The sequence below is a fragment of the Mauremys reevesii genome, linkage group 4, assembly GCF_016161935.1.
Source record: "Mauremys reevesii isolate NIE-2019 linkage group 4, ASM1616193v1, whole genome shotgun sequence".
Classification (NCBI taxonomy): Eukaryota; Metazoa; Chordata; order Testudines; family Geoemydidae; genus Mauremys; species Mauremys reevesii.
Window position 1 is genome coordinate 4,984,970 of NC_052626.1, and position 19,352 is coordinate 5,004,321.

The following is a 19,352-nucleotide window of genomic DNA, read 5'->3' on the forward strand; positions in this document are numbered from 1 at the left end:
GTTCACATTCATAAGGGTTGTTTTTTTTATAAAAAGCTGTTATGAGTTCATAAAAAGAACCATTCCCTAAAAGAATGAAATAAATGCTGTTTATTATTTTTGTCTGTGATTACCAGCAGGAATGATTGCAGCCTGAAAAACTATAAGCTGAAATGAAATTAAAAAAGATGGCAAATGGGGGAAAACAACTCATTCATTAACCAGATTTTCTCAGAAAACTTCCACTGTGTATATTTAGGCAGCTTTAGGTATTCTATGTATCCCAGTTAGTATAATAAATTAACTTACATCACAAGGTAATTGCTTACAATAAAGCTATTTCTCCAAGTGCAGTGTAATATCCAAGGATATTTTGCATATTTCCAGGGGGTTCTCTTTTTATTCCTAAACATCATCAGCTCAAACCATTTCATATCAAACAAAATTGTCAACAATTTCCTTGGACTCACTGCATCATAATCATGTTATGTCTTTATTAGCGGCACATGAAATACAAATGAAATCCGTGATTGAGTCACTAAATGATATTTGAGGAATCAATGTGTAGCAGCAAGTGAGAGCCTTGCTCCTTCAGTGCATGTGGGATAAATGAAGGGGAGGGAGAGGGGAGCTCCCTTTTATGGACACCCAGCCAGCCAATTAGCTACAAAATCCCTCTTAGTGGCAGTTCTCTGCTTACTTGGTGACTGGGGCCCCAGGAGCAGAGCCCCGGGTGCGGGGCCGGAAGTGGGGCCCTGGGCACAGGGCCAGCAGCCAAGGCTGGTAGCCAGGACCCAAGCTCCTAGTGTGGGGTTGGTTTTTTTTTTTTTTTTGCTTGAAGCACAAAAAGCCGGGAGCCAGCCCTGAGCGGAGGTGAGCTACAGCGGTGGAGAGCACAGGGAGGGCCACAGGAAATAACCCTTCGGGGGGGCAGAGGAACCACTCCCCCCCAGCTCACCACTGCCTCCTCCCCCGAGCGCGCCGCCGCTCCGCTTCTCCCCGCTCCCTCCCTCCCAGGCTTGCCACGCGCATCAGCTGTTTTGTGGGAGGAGAAGCGGAGCGGCAGTGGCGCCGCGCTCAGGGGAGCAGGCAGAGCAGAGGTGAGCTGCAGCAGTGGGGGGCATGGGGAGGGCTGCAAGAAGTAACCCCCGGGGGGGGAGGGGCAGAAGAACCGCTCCTCCCCCCAGCTCACCTCTGCCTCCTCCCCCGAGCGTGCCACCGCTCCACTTCTCCCCTCTTCCCTCCCAGGCTTGCCTGGGAGGGAAGGAGGGGTAGGAGGGGAAACGTGGCGCGCCCGAGGGAGGAGGCAGGGCCGGGGATTTGCGTAAGGGGTTGGAATGGGTCGGGGAAGGGGCGGAGTTGGGGCAGGGCGGGGGCATGAGAAATTTTTTGTTTGCTTCGGGCGGCAAACAACTTGGAGTCGGACCTGAGCTGGGGAGTGGAGCCCCGGGTGCAGGGCCAGCAGACCTGCATAAAACCTGGGGGGATACAGCACCCCCAACAGTTCCTGTGCCTATGTATACATACCAACTGATGGGGGCTAAATTAGCTGTTACCACTCAAGAAAGATCTTGGAGTCATTGTGGACAGTGCTCTGAAGACATTCACTCAATATGCAGTGACAGTCAAAAAAGCTAATAATGTTATGAACCATTAGGAAAGGGATAGATAACAAGACAGAAAATAACATAATGCCTCTATATAAATCCATGGTACGCCCACACCTTGAATACTGCATGCAGCTCTAGATGCCCCATCTCAAAATATATAATAGAATTGGAAAGGGTACAGAGAAGGGCAACTAAAATGATGAAGGGTATGGAACAGCTTCCATATGAGGAAAGATTAAAAAAACGATTGGGACTGTTCAGCTTAGAAAAGAAATGACTAAGGGAGGATATGATCGAGGTCTATAAAATCATGACGGATGTGGAGAAAGTAAACAAGGAAGTGTTATTTACTCTTTCACATAACACAAGAACTAGCGGTCACTCAATTAAATTAATATGAAGCTGGTTTAAAACAAACAAAAGGAAGTATTTATTCACACAATGCACAGACAACCTGTGGAACTCTTTGCCAGAGGATGCTGTGAACATTATAACAATGTTCAAAAAAGAACTAGGTAAGTTCATAGAGGATAAGTCCATCAATGGACAGTGATACAACACCATGCTCGGAGTGTCCCTAGCCTCTGTTTGCCAGAAGCTGGGAGTGGACGACAGAGGATGGATCACTCAAAAAATTGCCTTGTTCTGTTCATTCTGTCTGAAGCTGTTGGAAGACCGGATACTGGGCTAGATTGATCTGACCCAATATGGACATTCTTATTTTCTGAAGTTTTTGTAGACTAGATGGACTATGGTTCTAATCCCATGTGGCACTTCCCACAGGAAATGAGGGAAATTAATGCGTGTTGTCAAGATTCCTTGTAAAATTAGCACAAATATGCTATGAAAAGCTTCAGAATAGACACCTCCCTCCTTCCCTAACCCTGGTTTAAAAAAAAAGTCACTATAACTGGGTTATAACACAGAAAAGTTATGGGCCTGATGCTTAAGAATTGGGCCCATTAAGAAAAAAAACAAAACACCACCACACAGCGGCTGGCACTGAAAACAGCTGCAGCAGTTATTACTCGCCAGGCTCCACCATGCTATTTCTCTGCGCAATAAGAAGAGGGAACAGTCTAGATTCTTGGGTACTGTGGGGATCTAAAAGTTGACATTTTAGTGGCCCATGAAGACAAGACACTGTACGCACCCAGGATGATCAAGGTCTGGCTGAAATCACAACCACGGGTTTGAATTTCCTAACTTCTATTCCTTTGAAATCTCAATCTCGTCACTGCATTTACGTTAAGTAATTTCTGAAGTGTAACCACTGTCTAGTTTAGAAACAAAATACTTGAGAGTAATGAATGAGACACAAAACCCCACTGCCTCTTCGACGGAGAAGATACTTGGCAAATGCTAACCTTAAGGATTCACCATTTCTTTTCTGATCTCATATGAAAACATTGATCTGTTTAACGTGCCCACATCTTGTAATTTCTCTCTTCCTCTGCTTGTCAAATTCACAAAACCAACTCAGAGTTAGGCCAGATTGGTCTATGCCTTTGATCAACAGACAGGCAGAGACTATAAAGGTCAGGAAGATTGAAGTTTCCATAGGCAGATGTGTGCATGAACTTAGATATTGTCTGGCTGCATTATGCCAAGTTCTAGCCTGTTATCATACATTTGCTTTCGGGAGCACTAAAATTCAATGAAAATGTAATAGGAAGGTGATAAAAGAAGGCTAATGTTCAAATTCAGTCTTGCAAACCTCCTACATTTTGGAGCAGAATCACACTTCTGAGACCATCAGACCCATCCCCCTGCTCCAAGCAATTAATCTTCAGAAAATATTGCAAGTCCCTTGATTTTTTGTGAGCTGTAACATATGGGAGAGAGAGACAGATGATCGAGGTGCTAGACGAGTGAGAAAAATCCATAAACAGGTAAAATGAACTGAAATCAATTTTCCATCCTGGATCCAAGATAAGAAAATAGAGATTTTATGAGAAAGCAGCAGCACGGATGCTGTCTGATAAAACATTTTGGTTGAACAGCTTTTTTGATACAGCAGCAGCAGCTTCGTGACTGCTTAAGAAAGTACCTTTTATAGCCAGTCTGAAGGCAGCCTAAGAGCCCTGCCTTTTTTTAGGCTGCTTTGAGCCTCAAGACATGCAGGTCTGGAAAGGATCTGCAGCTTCAGAGGTCATCATGCTGTCCCAGCCCACACAAACGCACAGCCACAGAAAGTTCCGCCTCTCGCATCTGCTGATTGGCCGGGGATCCAGTCGGAGAGCTGTCAATCCAGCACAGAGAGCAAATGGAGGGTGAGTGTAAGTGGCCCCAGGACCATGCAGAAGCAGAGAAAAACGATACTGGTGCTAAAGCCCAGGAGAAAGGGGGATCAGTGCAGCACTGGCTGTGTGGGACCCGCAGAAGGAATTTTCCTCCCTCTAGCTGAACTTGCTGATGGCTTTGTGGCTTTATCCAAGGGCATTAGACTAAGACTTCGGAGAGCCTGATTCAACTCCCTGCTCCGCCCCGGGCTTCCTGCGTGACTCTGGGCAAGTCCCTTAGGGTATGTCTCCGCTACCAACAACAACGTGGCAGCTCATCTCAGCGCCCGGGTCATCTGACTCAGGCTCTCGCTGCGTGGCTAAAGATAGCCGTGTGCAAGCTGGGGCTCAGACACCCGCTGAAGGGGGGGGATCTCCGAGGCCAGGCTCCAGAATGCCTATTGCCTGTGCTGCTATTGTTACCCCTATAGCGTGAGCCCCACAAACCCAAGTCAGTTGACCCCAACCCTGAGACTTGCTGCCTCTACACTGTAGTGTAGACATACCCTTAGTCTCTCTGTAGTGCTGATCCAAAACATGCTCTGCTGCCCTCCCCATGGGGACCCCAAGCAGAGGGTCAGCCCTCAGCGCAGGCAGGCTCTTGGGAGCAAACTGGAGGCCACCCAGTGTCAGGTGCTTTAACTGTCTTGCTGGACCCCGTGTGGGCCCCTTATCTGTTGCCCAGCAAGCAGGAGGCAGTTCAGCCACTGGTAGGCGTGTCCATCCTAGCACATACCCCCGGGCTGGTAAGCACTGGGGGGAAGCCTCTGGTGCAAAGGGATTCTGCCCCGAGCACTACACTGTGCTCCAAATACAAGACTCCTTTGCTGAGCGTGCTAAGGCTGCTCAACCATTAATGAGGCCGAGGACTTCCCGCTAGTCTGGGGAAGTGCCCTGCCCTCCCCTCCCCTCCCCGCAAAGGGGGGGAAGGTCATCCCAGACAGCAGAGATGGCAACAGCCCATCTCTTCATGGTGGCAGAAAGACTGGAAAATTGCAATCAGGTCAGCAAACATGCCAGCAGGAGAAGCTGCCTGTTTGTGGGAAAAGAAATATAAGAAATGATGATAAAAATAAGTACAGAACTTTTCCTCCAGGCTATTGGATTGGAGAGAAATTCCTCTGTTATGACTTCGGCCAGGAGCCGCGGAGCCACCACAGGGGGAAAATACTGGAAACTGATCAGTCAACGTGTCCTCGGACATCAGCTTCGAAACGGAATCTTCTGTTTTAAAAGGGCACAGCTGAAAAGTGATCTGATTTCGGACCTCCGATTTGAAACCGTTACACTGTGGTGGGAACATGCGCTGAAACCGGAATAGCTGGCTGCTTACAAATCCACTGTTCTGAGGGGCAATATTTCTAGTCTCTCTTCAACCTTATCGATACGATTTATTCTGGCCTGGTGTGTGGGAATAATAATGGAACTGCATTGAAGAAGAGGCCTTGGTTAATAAGAAATAACTCCTTGCAAAAAGGCTGTCTTTGCAGAGAGAGTGCAGGGAACATCTCGTTTTATGAGCTTGGGATTTAGGCTGTGTCTACACTACTGCGGTAAGTCGACCTACGCTACGCAACTCCAGCTATGTGACTAATGTAGCTGGAGTCGACGTACCTTAGGTGGAGTTACCGCGGGGTCTACACCGTGGGAGGCGACAAGAGAAACTCTCCCGTCTACTTACCTTACTCTTCTCATCGGGGGTATAGTAGAGGGGTCGACTGGAGAGCGATGTGCTGTCGATTTGGCGGGTCTTCACTAGACCCGCTAAATCGACCGCTGGTGGATCAATCTCAGAGCGTTGATCCCGGCTGTAGTGTGGACCTGCCCTTAGGGTCTGATTTTGCACCACTGAAGTCAACAGCAGTTTTACCATTCACTTCAATGGGAGCAGGACTGGAGCCTTCATGCTGTTCCCACAGGCTACGTAGAAGGTAGCAAACTTGCCCATTTCCCCAATGTTTTGTAAACTACAGGACAGTTTGAAATAGAAACCTAAATGTGTGAGGTGTGTGTGTGTAATATATATATATATATATATACACACATATATACACACACATATATATATATATAGTGTGTGTGTGTATATATATATATATATATACACACATATATACACACACACACAGGGAGAGACACACACACTTATTCTAATCTTGTATGCTTGCCAGGTGATACACTGTATTTTCCTTCAAACAGATGCTAGGCAGAAGTCAACACACTAGTGCATACAGTACAAGCTTGATTATTTGAATGCTGCAGAGACTCTGAAAGGTTGCATGAAAAAGGTTCTGATAATTGAGGGAATATTCAATGTAATTAACAGGCACTGAGGGATATGAAGCTGTTTCAGATGACAGGTGGTTGGATAATTGAAGTTATCCGAGATGGATGAGATTCTGTCACTCTTACACAGAACAGTTTCAGGCTCCATAAGTAACTCCAATGAAGTCAGTAAGCCCTACTGGAGGAGTAAAGGGCTTCTCACCATGAGTAAAAGTATCTAAATATGGGTCTCTAGTCGTTTTCCTCTCTTGCGAAATATTTTAGACTGTGTGGATACATACAAAAATATGTACCAATATCTTTAAAACAGAGTTAATATTTATTCAGGGAATTAAATTCAGCTAATGGGGAACCAATCAGCCAGCACAGCAGCATCAGAAAGTCACCAAAGCCCTTCCCTACAGCTTCACTGACATTTAATCACACCACTGATGTTAGAGGACTGTGACAACTGAGAGGAAAAAAAAAAAAAAAAGTGGAGCGAGAGAAATCACTGTTTGCCAAAGAGGATAAAGTCAGCAAGGAAATAAATGTTACTTTCTACTTTTAAGAGGTATTGCAAACACTGAACAAAAAAACCGAAAACATAACTTAAAAAGGAATTGACTTACAACCCTCTATTTATTTATTTTTTTCATATGGAAAAATTTTGAGCAGTGAATCAATGCATGGCTTCTTTCCCCTCACCTCGCATATGCTGTACTGAGATTCACCAAATTTAGAAGAAAGGTGTCTTCTATTTGTAATCTGTATTCATTTGTTGATCGCAACAAGCAGAATTTGCCCTTACTTGACTGTGATTATTGACTGCATGAGGGGAATTCTCAAAGTTGCATAGTGCTGACATAACTCTTCAACAGGAGCCATTTTAGGGTAATATTGAGCAGTTTTGAACCCCACCCTAGAATGCAAACATCTGTAGAATGAACCTCTAAGCATCTATATATCAAAAATATTTCCAGGGAGAAGAGCCCAGGTTTTAGATTGAAGATCTCCTGTGAATTCACTGTCCCAATTCCCGGCTCAGCTAACCACACATCACAAAACTCCCACTTATTGCAATACAAGTTCCATGTGTGACGGCAAAACTGGGCCTCATGAAAGCGAGAGACGTTTAATTCATCATGACTGTAAAGAGCTCTCTGCAAGTCTTTATTAGAGAGTTCAAAATGCTATACAAAGAATTCACACCATAGAATTTTGTTCCCTGATACTTTATTGAAACAAAATATTATTTGATTAATCTTATTAGGCTGCTAATGGTAGCTACAAAATATATCTGAATGGGTGAGCCTGGCTAGAGAAGAAGTTGTCGGACACATTCCAGCTGTGGCCTTGCTCGGAGAGCCTGCTTAGCTTTTTATGTCTTTAGTTCTGAGATCGGCACCAAGAATTAGCCTATCCCTACAGTGAACACCTTCAAGCTCTGTCTTTTGAAAACTGTGTCTCCTATCCTCGTTCCTCACCCCCACTTATCTCCAAATTCCCAATACAACTCCCTTGTCACATACAGAAAGGAGGAAGCGGATGCAGCAGAAGGGAAAGACTGTCAGAAGAAGCAAAGAAGGGATGGGTTCAGAAAGCAGGGGAATGAAGAAATGGATGGAAACCCACCCAAAAAAAGCAGGTCTGAGAAGCTAAAGGAAGGAAAAGGCAGAAGGAAAATGAAAAGGAATAAACCACACTTTCTCCAAGCTCTAGAGTTTGAAAGACCTTGGTTCCATTAAATTAACTAATGATGTGCAGAGTAGGGGCAGATGAATCAGCCTGGACAGAACACGAACGAACCAGAACTTTTGCTTAAAATGTGTCCATGAAAAACATGAAACCTGAAGCTCAGAAAAGGTTGGTTTGATTTTTTTTTTCATTATGTTTCATTTTTATACATCTCTGCAGCTTCCTTGTTCTGGTCAACCTTTCCTGCTCCAGAAAGAAATCTAGATGTCCCTTGGGCTTATATATGCATCTGCTTCAATTGCTTAGCCTGGTGTTTTATTTCATATGTTTATTATTTTCCTGGCAACGTACGTGCTTTGAGTCACTAGCAAACTGAGCAACATTTAATGTGAGGTTCAGTAAGACCAGTGGTTCTCAAACCCTTCCATAGCATGACCTGAAGTCACAACCAAAAAAGTTTCAGGGACCCACTGCCATAAGTTTCAGGATCCCATCCCTTCTAGCCATTAAAAAAAAAAAAAGAGAGTGGTTGCAATCCCTTGAAACTTGCCTGCAATGCCAGGCTTGGAAACCATGAGCTGGAGCAATCCCATGCTCAGGGCTTGGTCATACTGTGACACTAATTGGGCTAAATGAGCTTCACTGCACTCAAGAGAGTCCAGCACTTATAAGAGCAAGTCGCATCAATGCCTCTGCAAACAAGATGGCCTGAAATGGCTACAAGGGCGAACGACAGGAGAGTTATAGCGAAACGGCTACTGGAAGAGGCTGGGTCACCGTGTGGGACTCACCTGTGGCCGAGGGTGGCCCGTCACCAAGCAGGTGAGCTCCAGAGTCTCCCCCTCGCGGATGGTGTATACCCTTTCCGAGTAGCGCTCCTCCTCGATGTTACACGCCAGGCCTGAGTGCACGATCCGCACCGTGGGGGGGGCTGTCAAACCAGCAGAAAGAGAAACGTGTCAGTAAAATGTTTCCACACAGCACCTTGCCCCTTGTCCCCACAGGAACAACTGCTAGACATAGTCCCAGCCATGCACAGCCCAACTCAGTGCCAACAGTCTGAGTTCACGTGAGGAGTAAGGCCCTTCTCTGATGGAAGAATCCGATACCCTGTTTTTAGATGCAAAATCAATTATATCACTACTCATACAGACACCTCCCCCCCTCCTCCACTGCTCCACTCTCCCCACCCCGCCATAAAAAGCAGGGCCACAAACAAGGAACCAGGTAACAGCTCCATCTCTGATGTTTCATTTGATTGTTTTTCCCTTCCATTGCAAGCGACTCTGAAATGACATCCCTGACGTATGCGCACAAGAGCTGCAGGGGCATTGCAGATCTGCCCTCACAGCCTCACAAACTGGGTTCACCCTTGTCCTGGTGGGGCCTCTGCTAGAGATGCCAGGACTTCAGCCTCCTGCCTATTCAGCTGTTGGCTCTCCGGTGAGGTTGTGAATATGGGGCACAGAATATGGTGCTTTTTCAGACACCTTTACTGTAACCACTGGCCTGAAATCCCCTGCTTGCTTTGCAAAGGCATGGAACAGTCTGAAGCATACTGACTTCTGGACTAGGTTAGAACCAGTGCCCAGATCCACTGACTGTCTCACTCCCATTTCTGTGACCTATCCAATCGGTGTAGCCTTTTGTCCATATGTTCTCGTAGAGGATGGGTGCCTGAAACTTGAAAACAACAAACTTACGGGAAGTTCAGATCCAAAATCCAGATACTCAATGTTTGGCCCAAGCCCATTTCTACTGTGGTTATCTACCAACATAGATTAGCATCCACTGGCATTAAAGGTACGTTTTAGTAGGACTGACACCTTTGTTTAATGATGCCATTTCTTATTCTTTACACATGGGGAACCTCAAGAACAGTGGAAGACACAGCGTGACTGCTAACACTGAAAGAGAAAGATGTTTAACTGCAAACATATTGCCCTGAAATATGGCACTAAAACACAATTATAATGACCCCGTCCAGGGGTCACCAGCAGGATTTGAATACAGGAACTTTAGCACCATAGCACAGCATCCTCCCACAGGAACTGAAAGACTAACTCCATTAGCTGGCAGCAGTAGTAGGCTGTGAGAGACAAGTTTAGTGCCATGAAAATTGGCTGTAATATTTATGTATACCCAGCTGTCCCCTAAAGGATGCTTTTTCAGACTCATTTGCACTCTTGTTATTTTTGTTTTCCTTTCCAAAATCAACTTTCTGTTTTTGTTCTTTTTATTATATATCTTTCCAATTCTATTATAACACTTATTAGGTAAATAAGAAGCTTTAATTGAACCACTAAAATAAAGTAGTCAGCACAACGGGGTTGATTCTACTCCCATTTAAAGTGAATATTAACATCCATCAACTTCACTGGGACCAGGAACAGGACCAGAGTTTCAGTTAGGACAGATTCCATTTTGCTGGTATATTTAACCTGCACTAAGAAAAGCGAAATGTTTCCATGTGTCCCACATGTGTGGCATGTGTCGCCTATGCCGGAAAATTACAATGGTTGTCATATCGGATGCACAACTCACAGTACTGTTTTAACAGTCCAGGAGAGAATAACAATGGTTCTGTGGGATGTCAGTAATTCTGTGCCATGCAATTCCCACTCATTCAAATTCCACATGAGCCGATCAATAGGAGGATAAGGTCAAGTACTCATTACGGTGCCCTCGCTGAATGAAATGTAACAAGACACTAAACGGCAGAAATGGCAAAAGGTAAATCAGATGTATAAAAAAATAAGTCAGTGTTAACTCTCCGGAGCGATGCTATTAGTTATTAGGGGCAAACCCGACTGTTAACCTGCTGGTGGCCCTTCAATCAGAGAGCCTGGCACAAGCCTGCAGGACAGTGAAATTAGATCCGGTGGCCAAGTCTTGGCCCAAAGGAGCTCCGAGGCAGGGGCCTGAGCAGCCCACTTTGTCGATGACCTGGAAGCCTCAGCCCCGGCCTCACTGAATGGAGGCTAAGTAGGCTCTGATACGGCAAAGACTTACACACATGCTTAACTTTACACTGTGAGAACGCCCCTCTTTCGTCACCTCAGGGCTCAGTGTTTCTCCCTCCGGCGCTGAGGGAGCCTGTGGTAAATCAGTCCCACTCCGGAGGTTTAGTACTGGACATTGGTTCATTTACAGTATTCAGAGGGTAGGCCAACAGGCTGGCCCGAGGGCTTCTTTAAACAGAACCAAAAAATATTAAATTGCCTCACTCCCACTGGAGAACTGCCTCTCCTCACGCCTATCACCAGCCATCCTCTTTCACTCACCCTGAACCCAGCTATGCTGCGAACAAAGGTCCTCTCCCCAGACAGAAATAACACCAGATTTCCCTTATAGGGAAAAACCAGCCTTTTCCCCTTGCCTCACACAACCCTTCTGCATCTTGCATCTCATGTCTCCTCGTAGCCCGTTCACTGGAGCTGGTTTTTAATGGTCCCAGGCTGCACTTAATTAGACTCAGGTGTCCCCAATTAACCTGAGGTCACCTCTTTCAGTGTATAGGAAAAAAGACTTTAATCATTCTAAGACTAATATACCACCCTCCAAGCACCCTTCTGGAACAGCCAGGGTCTGAGTCTAATGGCTGTCTGCAGAGTTGTTGTGTGCACTGTTGGTCCCAGGATATTAGAGAGAGAAGCTGTACGCTCAAAAGTGTGTCTCTCTCACCCACAGAAGCTGGTCCAATAAAAGACATCAACTCCCCCGCCTTGTCTTTCAGCTCTGGCTTGTCACACTGCATAGCTTTATGCGCCAAGCGTGTCCCTAAATCTTTGCAGATCAGGGTTTTAGCACCTGAGCAGAAATCCAGGTTTAATAATCAATCAGGTGACAACAGAGATTTCTTTTCACATGAAAACATCCATATTAAGCTAAACCACCCGAGGGTGCGCTCTTAGGCTGTGTCTGCACCACAAGCTAGGGGTGCGATTCCCCTGCTCACGCACACATACTCGTGCTAGTGCCATCGAGTCAGTGCAAGTATAACTAGCGTAGCCATGGCAGCATGGGTGGTGGTGTGGCTTAGCCATGCCGCGTCTGTACCCACTGGACTCAGGCAGGTACATACTCAGCATGGCAAAGCTGTGAGTTTGCTGCCCCTACCCAGCTTCCTGTGGTTGTGCTGCTACTTATACGCATGCTAGCTCAATGGCGGCTGCCGTGAGCGTGGGTACACGAGCCGGGGAATCACACCCCTTGCTCATAGCATGAACATAAGCCTGGCTGCACAGCGAGAACGTGCAGAGGGAGTTAGTGCGGAGTAGCGAGTGTGCTCTGAATTCACACACTAGCTTGCTGTGCACTAATTTCCCCATATACACCAGCCCTAAGTAAAACCTTACGCCCCCTCATTGACTCCAGCATGATGACTTGGGGCATAAGGTATCATTCAACATGAGTAAAGGCATCACAATCTAACCCCTAACGATCATCTTGTCCTCAGCCCCACTAATCTATTCGTCCGAGTAAGAATGAAGCCATTTACATTACCGCTTTCCCCACGTACAGGGTCTGGAGTTGTGTGTCTTTAGTAGCTCACTGTAACAAAGGGGCGTGTTTCATGGAAACTAGCCAGGTTCACTAGCTGCTTAAGTTTACAGTCACCTCACTTAAGTCTTCTAAAGCTATTTGTTCAAGCAGACGTGCAGCACGAGACCATTGTGTTCATGGTCCTCGGACTGAGAGAGGCTCCAGGGGTGCAGTTCTGGGATCACACTGTGTCCAGCCCTTGTGCAATGTGCCATGCAGGAGGCACTGCAGAGGGTGGGGCCAGCGTGTCATGAGCCTCGTGCAGCCTGTGCAAGGCCTGAGTAGAACAGCAAGCCCTGTGCTCCAGGGAGTACAGAAACTGCTCCCTTCCCGCTCCCTTGGGGTCCATGCCGGGGCAGGCTGCAGGCAAATCCCCACCTCCGCCTAGGTTCTACCCAGTCTCCCCAGAGGTGGGGGGAAGGAATAGGCTGCATCTCACAAAGGTACGTGGCAATGGGTGCACTGGCTTTGCACCTTTGTGCCCTGGAGAGGAACTAGGCTTCCTGAGGCCGAGTACCCCTCTTGGCTAGGGCTCTCCTGAGCAGGACAGTTCTGCATTGCCCCTAATTATGCCTAGATGAGCCAAGCCTCCTCTTTGCATAAACTACATTCTTCCCATTTACCTGAGCGGCTTCTCTGACTTCAGCTGCGAAACAATGGCACCTGCCAGCACTATCAGGCCTGGCTGGAATGCACTTGGAGGAAACCAGGTCCCCAAGTAGGTAGTCTGCCACGGGGGCCTTGAGGCACAGAGGACACAAGGAGAGAGCTGAGCTGCTTTGAACCCAGAACCTTAGGAGCCAACGGGAAAGCCGCCTGCTGAAGAGAGAGCTTTCCTGCTACAAAAATAAAATAATACACTTGTGACTGGAAAATGAAAGGAGGGCCAACCTCGACCGGCTACGGAGCAGGCTGCTTGCCCACTTATATTCCTAAAACTTGACCTAACTTAACGTTAAACGAAAATACCTCAGAGGGAAAAATAATTAATTCGCTGAACACAGGCATCAAAAATACTAATGTGGGTCTAATTCGATAGTAGCGATGTACCTGATCCTTACACCCAGATCCAATCCCCTCAGACGTTGGAAGGGTTTGTATCCAGACCCAGAGCCCAAGGCTGACTTCTAGTTCTAACCTCTAACCATTTTCTCCCTAAACCTCCTCTAAATAAGCCACCCGTTCTCTAGGAAGTAGGACCTTTGATCCTCTTTAGGATAAAAACGATTGCCATGTGACCAGCAGAGGGTGCTAGCACATTATGATGGCTCACAGCCACCTCATTGAGCACATGACTTTAGGAATCTGAAGGTCCCTTTGCACTGCAGCTGGGAGCATACCTCCTAGCCTGGGTAGAGAGACTCCTGCTAGCTCAGCTCGAGCTAGTAATAGCAGTGTGGATGTGGCAAAACTGATGGTGTTTCAGGCTAGCCACCTGAGTCCAAACCCTCCCAATCCCCTAGGTCTAGGGTGACCAGACAGCAAGTGTGAAAAATCGGGACGGGGGTCGGGGGTAATAGGAGCCTATATAAGAAAAAGACCTAAAAATCAGGACTGTCCCTATAAAATTGGGACATCTGGTCACCCTACATAGGTCTGAGCTCTGGAGTGCTAGCCGGAGCTCAGCTGGTCCGGTAATATCCAGACTGCTATATTTAGCATGCTAGCTTGAGCCCAACTAAGGTGAATCTGTCTACCTGGGCTAGGAGGACCACTCCATCTGCAGTGTAGACATATCCCAAATGGCTGGGGCTATAGTTTCCTGAACATGTGCCCTCCCTGGTGCACTCACATGGCTTGGGACATATTTCGCAACATCACTTTCCCTCATATCCAATCACCAGTGAAAAATCAGGGCAAGAAAAGACATTAGGAAAACATATAGCTCCCCGTCTAACATTGTATTTCTATGTTCATTACGTATTTTGATCACACTGATTTTAAAGCATGGCAGGCATTAGGAAGTGTTTAGATCCTAAATTTTGTAGCTGCTGTCAGGACCATGGCAGCTTACTGTGAAGTGACTCCACATCTGTCAACAGAGCCTTTGAAATAGACACATGAGTAGATGCTGCTGGCTGGCTTTGAAGATGGAAGCGATGTTTGCAAAAGAACCTGGCTGGAGCTTTTTGAACTAAGCCTTATTTTTTAAAGCTGCTGTTTCCTCAGCTTTGTAATGGATAAGTTTAGTTTGCAAACAGCAGCTATGTTTTGTCATCTCTCAGAGTTCCAGCAGGTCCACCCTCTCTGCCACCCTTTCAAAGACAGAAAATATATCATGATGTAAAGTTGTTTTCTACTCTGCGCTTTTCTGGGTTACTTTTCAAAGCCTGGCATGCACAATTATTTGAGTTATACACACAAATACCTCATATGCTGGCACAAATCTGGTTTCTGGGCACAAATAACTTGGTCGTTCCTGTTAGACTTTTGTTAGTTTCAGTTCTGAATTTGATGGCACACCCTTCCATATAGCAGAATTCTTCTCTTTGAGCATCTAGTGTTCCCTTTGCAGTCACAGTGGAAGGGCAGGTGTTCAAGTTATATAGGGCTTAAGAGCTGGCTGAAGAACTCGCTGGACTGTTACTGTTGATTTTTTATAACCCTGGAAACACTAAGTTCCAGAAGACTGGAAGAAAGTGAATGTTGTGCCAATATTTAAGAAGGGTAAATGGATGACCCTGATAATTATAGGCCTGTCAGCCTGACATTGATCCCGGGCATGATAATAAAGAGGCTGCCACAGGACGCAGTTAATAAAGAATTAAAGGACGGTAAGTAAGCAATACCAATCAACATGGGTTTCTAGAAAATAGAGCCTCTCAAATAACTTGATATCTTCGTTTTGATGCGAGTACAAGTTCAATTGGTAAAGGTAATAGTATTGATGTAACATACTTAGACTTCTGTAAGGTGCTTGTCTTGGTAGCACACGACATTTTGATTAAAAACTAATGTAAAATTAATGTGGCACAAAGTAAACGGATTAAAAACTGGCTAGCTGACAGGTCTCAACATGTATTTGTACAAGGGAACGATCAACAAGCAAGCATGATTCTGGGGAGCATGGGGTCCCACCGGAATTAGTTCTTGGCCCTATGCTATTTGACATTTGTATCAATGACCTGGGAGGCGAGACTTGATTACCGTTGGTTAAGTATCTACATGGAGAAGAAAATTTTGATAATGGGCTCTTGAATCTAGCAGAGAAAGGTACAACACGATCCAATGACTGAAAGATGAAACTCACAAATTCAGACTGGAAATGAGGCATACACTTAACAGAGAGAGTACTTAACTATTGTATCAACTTACCAAGGGTCGTGGTGGATTCTCCATCACTGACGCTTTTAAAATCAAGAAGGGATGTTTTTTCTAATAGATGCACTGTAGGAAGTATTTGGGTGGAGTTCAGACTAGATCAGTGGGTCTCAAACAAGGGCCACTGCTTGTTCAGGAAGGGTGGCCAGCACGTCCCTTGGCCTGCGCCACTTCCTGCAGCCCCCATTGGCCTGGAGCAGCGAACTGCGGCCAGTGGGAGCCGCGATTGGCCGAACCTGCGGACGCTGCAGGTAAACAAACCGGCCTGGTCCGCCAGGGGCTTTCCCTGAACAAGCGGCGGCCCTACTTTGAGAAGCACTGGACTAGATGACCACAGTGGAGTCTTGGAAGCTGTGAATCTCTGACTGGCCCCTTAGACACTGATTGAGCAAAGTACTTAAGCATGGGACTAGGACTATTCCCATGCTTAAAGTCAGGTATGTCTTACACGTTGATCGTAAACTCCTTGGGGAGCAGGAACAGTCGTTTTGGTCGGTTGTGCACACTGCCTAGCTCCTGGGTTCCTATCCACTCCCAGAATACAAATAATAAATCATAAAATAAGTTTCGGGCAGAATCAGAGCCCTAGTGCAGCAACGTAAGAAAAGGGTCACCATGGTTTTTTTTTTATATGCTTCAGAAGTATTTTGTAGATTTAATAAAAAATAATTATTGAGACCCTGATTTTGATTATTTTCTGTCAATCTGGTCTATTAAATCAAAATGTAACATTTTCTCTCTCTCTGGTCTAGCCTATCAGAAGCATTGCCAACCCCAAGTGTTCAAAAATCATGAGGTCAGATTCCAAAAAATCATGAGACTTTTTTAAATAATGTGTTTTGGATTCTTTAGTTGGCTTTTGATTTCTGAGCCTTTGGGGTACACTTGGGTTTTGTTTTCAAGCTCCTTTCTGCAACTCTGAAGGCTATATTCTTGCTTTAAAATAATAGGAGGAAATTTGAGATTGTCCAATAATCAAAGGATTTCAACAGCTGATGCTTTAGATAACACAAATACCACAAGACTCCCAATAAAACTGAGAGAGCTGGCAATACTGTGTCAGAAATGGTGCTTTTTACATTCAAGTGCCCTTAACTTTAGTGTAAATACATTTTCATACAATAACCACCGGGTCTCTAAAAGAAACACATACATGCAAATATTACCCATGATGCACAATTATGGCAAAAGTGCACAGTCCTGTAAGTAACGATCAAATAAACAAACACAAAAATATCCCTTTCCTTTTTATATTTTTACTTTTTATGGTTCAGAAGTTATTACGTAATTATGAAATGTCACCACTTTCTCAACTATAGGAATATTCATTACAGCTCTTTCTGAAATATGCCTCCCAAGATTAAATACCAGATGAGCCATTATAGTAATATACTACTTGGCATTTATTTTGTCTGGTGGCATTTTAGAAGAACTTGTCTTGTTATTATACACAGTAAATATTGCATGAAAGAACCCATTACACTTCTATACCCCTCAGTAGATACACCTAATGCAACAAAAACAAGCCTGGGGTCAGAAATGAAAAATAAATAAAATAAAAATCCATATTACTCAGAGTGGTACCAAGATAGCCCTTGTTTTCAAATGGAAGATGTGGCCATTCTAACTTATCCTCACATGTCAGGATCCTCATATTAGCTGTATCCACTGCTCTCGGCCAGCAACCGCAATTGATCACAAAAAAACGAGAGTGGCAATTTGTTAACTAGACACAACAGTTGTCCAGTGAAAATGTATCTTAAGTTTTCTGTCAGGGGAGTACTAGAAATGCCACTGAACTTGAAGACATATGTAGGTAACTGGTCAGATTTAAGGAAAGCAGAACAAAGAATGAAACTGATGCTGGGACGAGCAGTGCACCGGAGAAGCGTGCAGGTTAAAGGTTTTTGGTTTTTTTTCATTTCACTGTGGGAGCAAGGTGCCATGTCCCTACAGGGAACACAACATCTGTGTTTATAGACTATAGCAGGCCCAAGTAATACTAAAGGATTTTTATAAAAATCAGAAAGTTGGGTCCTGTAGGATTTATGACAGTGCTTTTCAACCTTTTTTTCATTTGTGGACCCCTAAAAAATTCCGAATGGAGGTGTGGACCTCCATTTCCTTTGGAAATCTTAGACATAGTTCATGGACCCCCAGGGGTCTGCTGATCATTGGTTGAAAACCACTGTTCTATGGTAACAACCATCTTTCCCAAATCCCTTAGACGCAGTCCGTGCACCCACAGGGGTCGGTGGACTACAAGTTGAAAGCCACTGTTTTATTGAATGTATGTCAGTCACTGGAGTTGTGTTAATACATGATAACCCCAGCTTTTTTAAAAAAGTAAGTTTCTAGCCTTGGTGATTGGAGAGAAAATGAGAATGAAACAAGAAAATGAAAATGTGACCCCTGTGCACCTCAAGGGCTCAAAAACCAGAAGACAAATAAAATCCAAAAATTATTATTTTTTTAAATAAGGCCTCACTTTTTTATTTTAACCTTTGGTGTTGGAGATACTTCCGTTTGAATGAGACTGAGTCAAAAAATAAATAAATAAATACACCCCACAGCAGGTCATTTGGGTTTTGAGTAGAGTGGTCAAACATTTTCATGCTTTGGGAAAGATGTAAAAATTCTTGATCGTAGATAGTTTTCTCATGGAACCAGTTCCACTAAAACATGTTTGTATTGAAAGATTAGGAGACAGAATGAATTCTCAAAGACAGTCTTGTCTACCTCTTCTTGCACTAATGGGGACAAAATGAAAGTGCCTAATTCATGTCTGTTTTGCATCCTACTGCCAATTAAGTCTGCTTGATTTTGTCCATTGTCTTCAATAAAAACAGGATTGGGTCCAAAATGTAAAATGTGTTTTCTTACCTATATCAATGATCAGAGAAAGAGGACATTTCAAAGCCCTTCTTTTAAAATACCAGACCAAGGCAACAAAGTTTATGACCATCCTAGTCCATGAAGGAATATGGTCACCCGTTGTAGCCAGTGCACTTGTAATACGAAACCATTACTGGCCATTCAAATAGATCAAATCTGATCCTCATTCATTGTTCTCCAATTCCAGAACAATCAGTTTTTTAAATGATCACAGACCCTTCATTAATTTTGCCCCTCATTTGCCCACACATATTTCAGGAGGGAAAACTACTATAAAGTTAAAAAGTTTCCTGTGCCATCTTGTTTTTGAATCTTTACATAGCAGGTTAAAAGCACAAGTCTTTTGTCTCTCTCCTTGAATATTCCTGCAGAAATGTGCAGGTCTCTAGCATATTGATTTATTTAGGACCTAGACTCTAGGGCATCTCAGTGCAAAACTGGAGTGCACAGTGCCTCCACTAAGAAATAACTCCTATGACACCTTTAGCATGATTTGCTACTCTAGGTTTCCAATGACAAAGCAAGTTTACTGCTTCCCATGCTCTAAAGTGCATCACTTCAACTAGTACATCGGATGCCAATGCTGAACTAATGATTTGCAACTATGTTTTTTTTGTATTATTTCAAATCACAGTGAAAAGGAAATTAAAACTTTAAAAGATCACAACCCAAGAAATAGCATATTTCTGTCTGAAGAAATAACATGGCCTTTTCCCCATTCCTCCTTTAAACTGGAGCATCCCTACTGTTCTAGAAG

The 19,352-nt window shown here is 44.7% G+C and overlaps 1 protein-coding gene across 11 annotated transcripts in view; it reads right to left on the reverse strand.

The window, feature by feature from the left end:
• Nucleotides 1-19,352, reverse strand: part of MDGA2 (MAM domain containing glycosylphosphatidylinositol anchor 2) — a 632,812-nt gene that overhangs the window by 387,663 nt on the left and 225,797 nt on the right. For all 11 annotated transcript variants that reach the window (XM_039537891.1, XM_039537889.1, XM_039537890.1 and 8 more), the window contains exon 2: nt 8,626-8,765. In XM_039537891.1, coding sequence (XP_039393825.1) covers nt 8,626-8,765 — 140 coding nt within the window. The remainder of the gene's footprint in view (nt 1-8,625; nt 8,766-19,352) is intronic.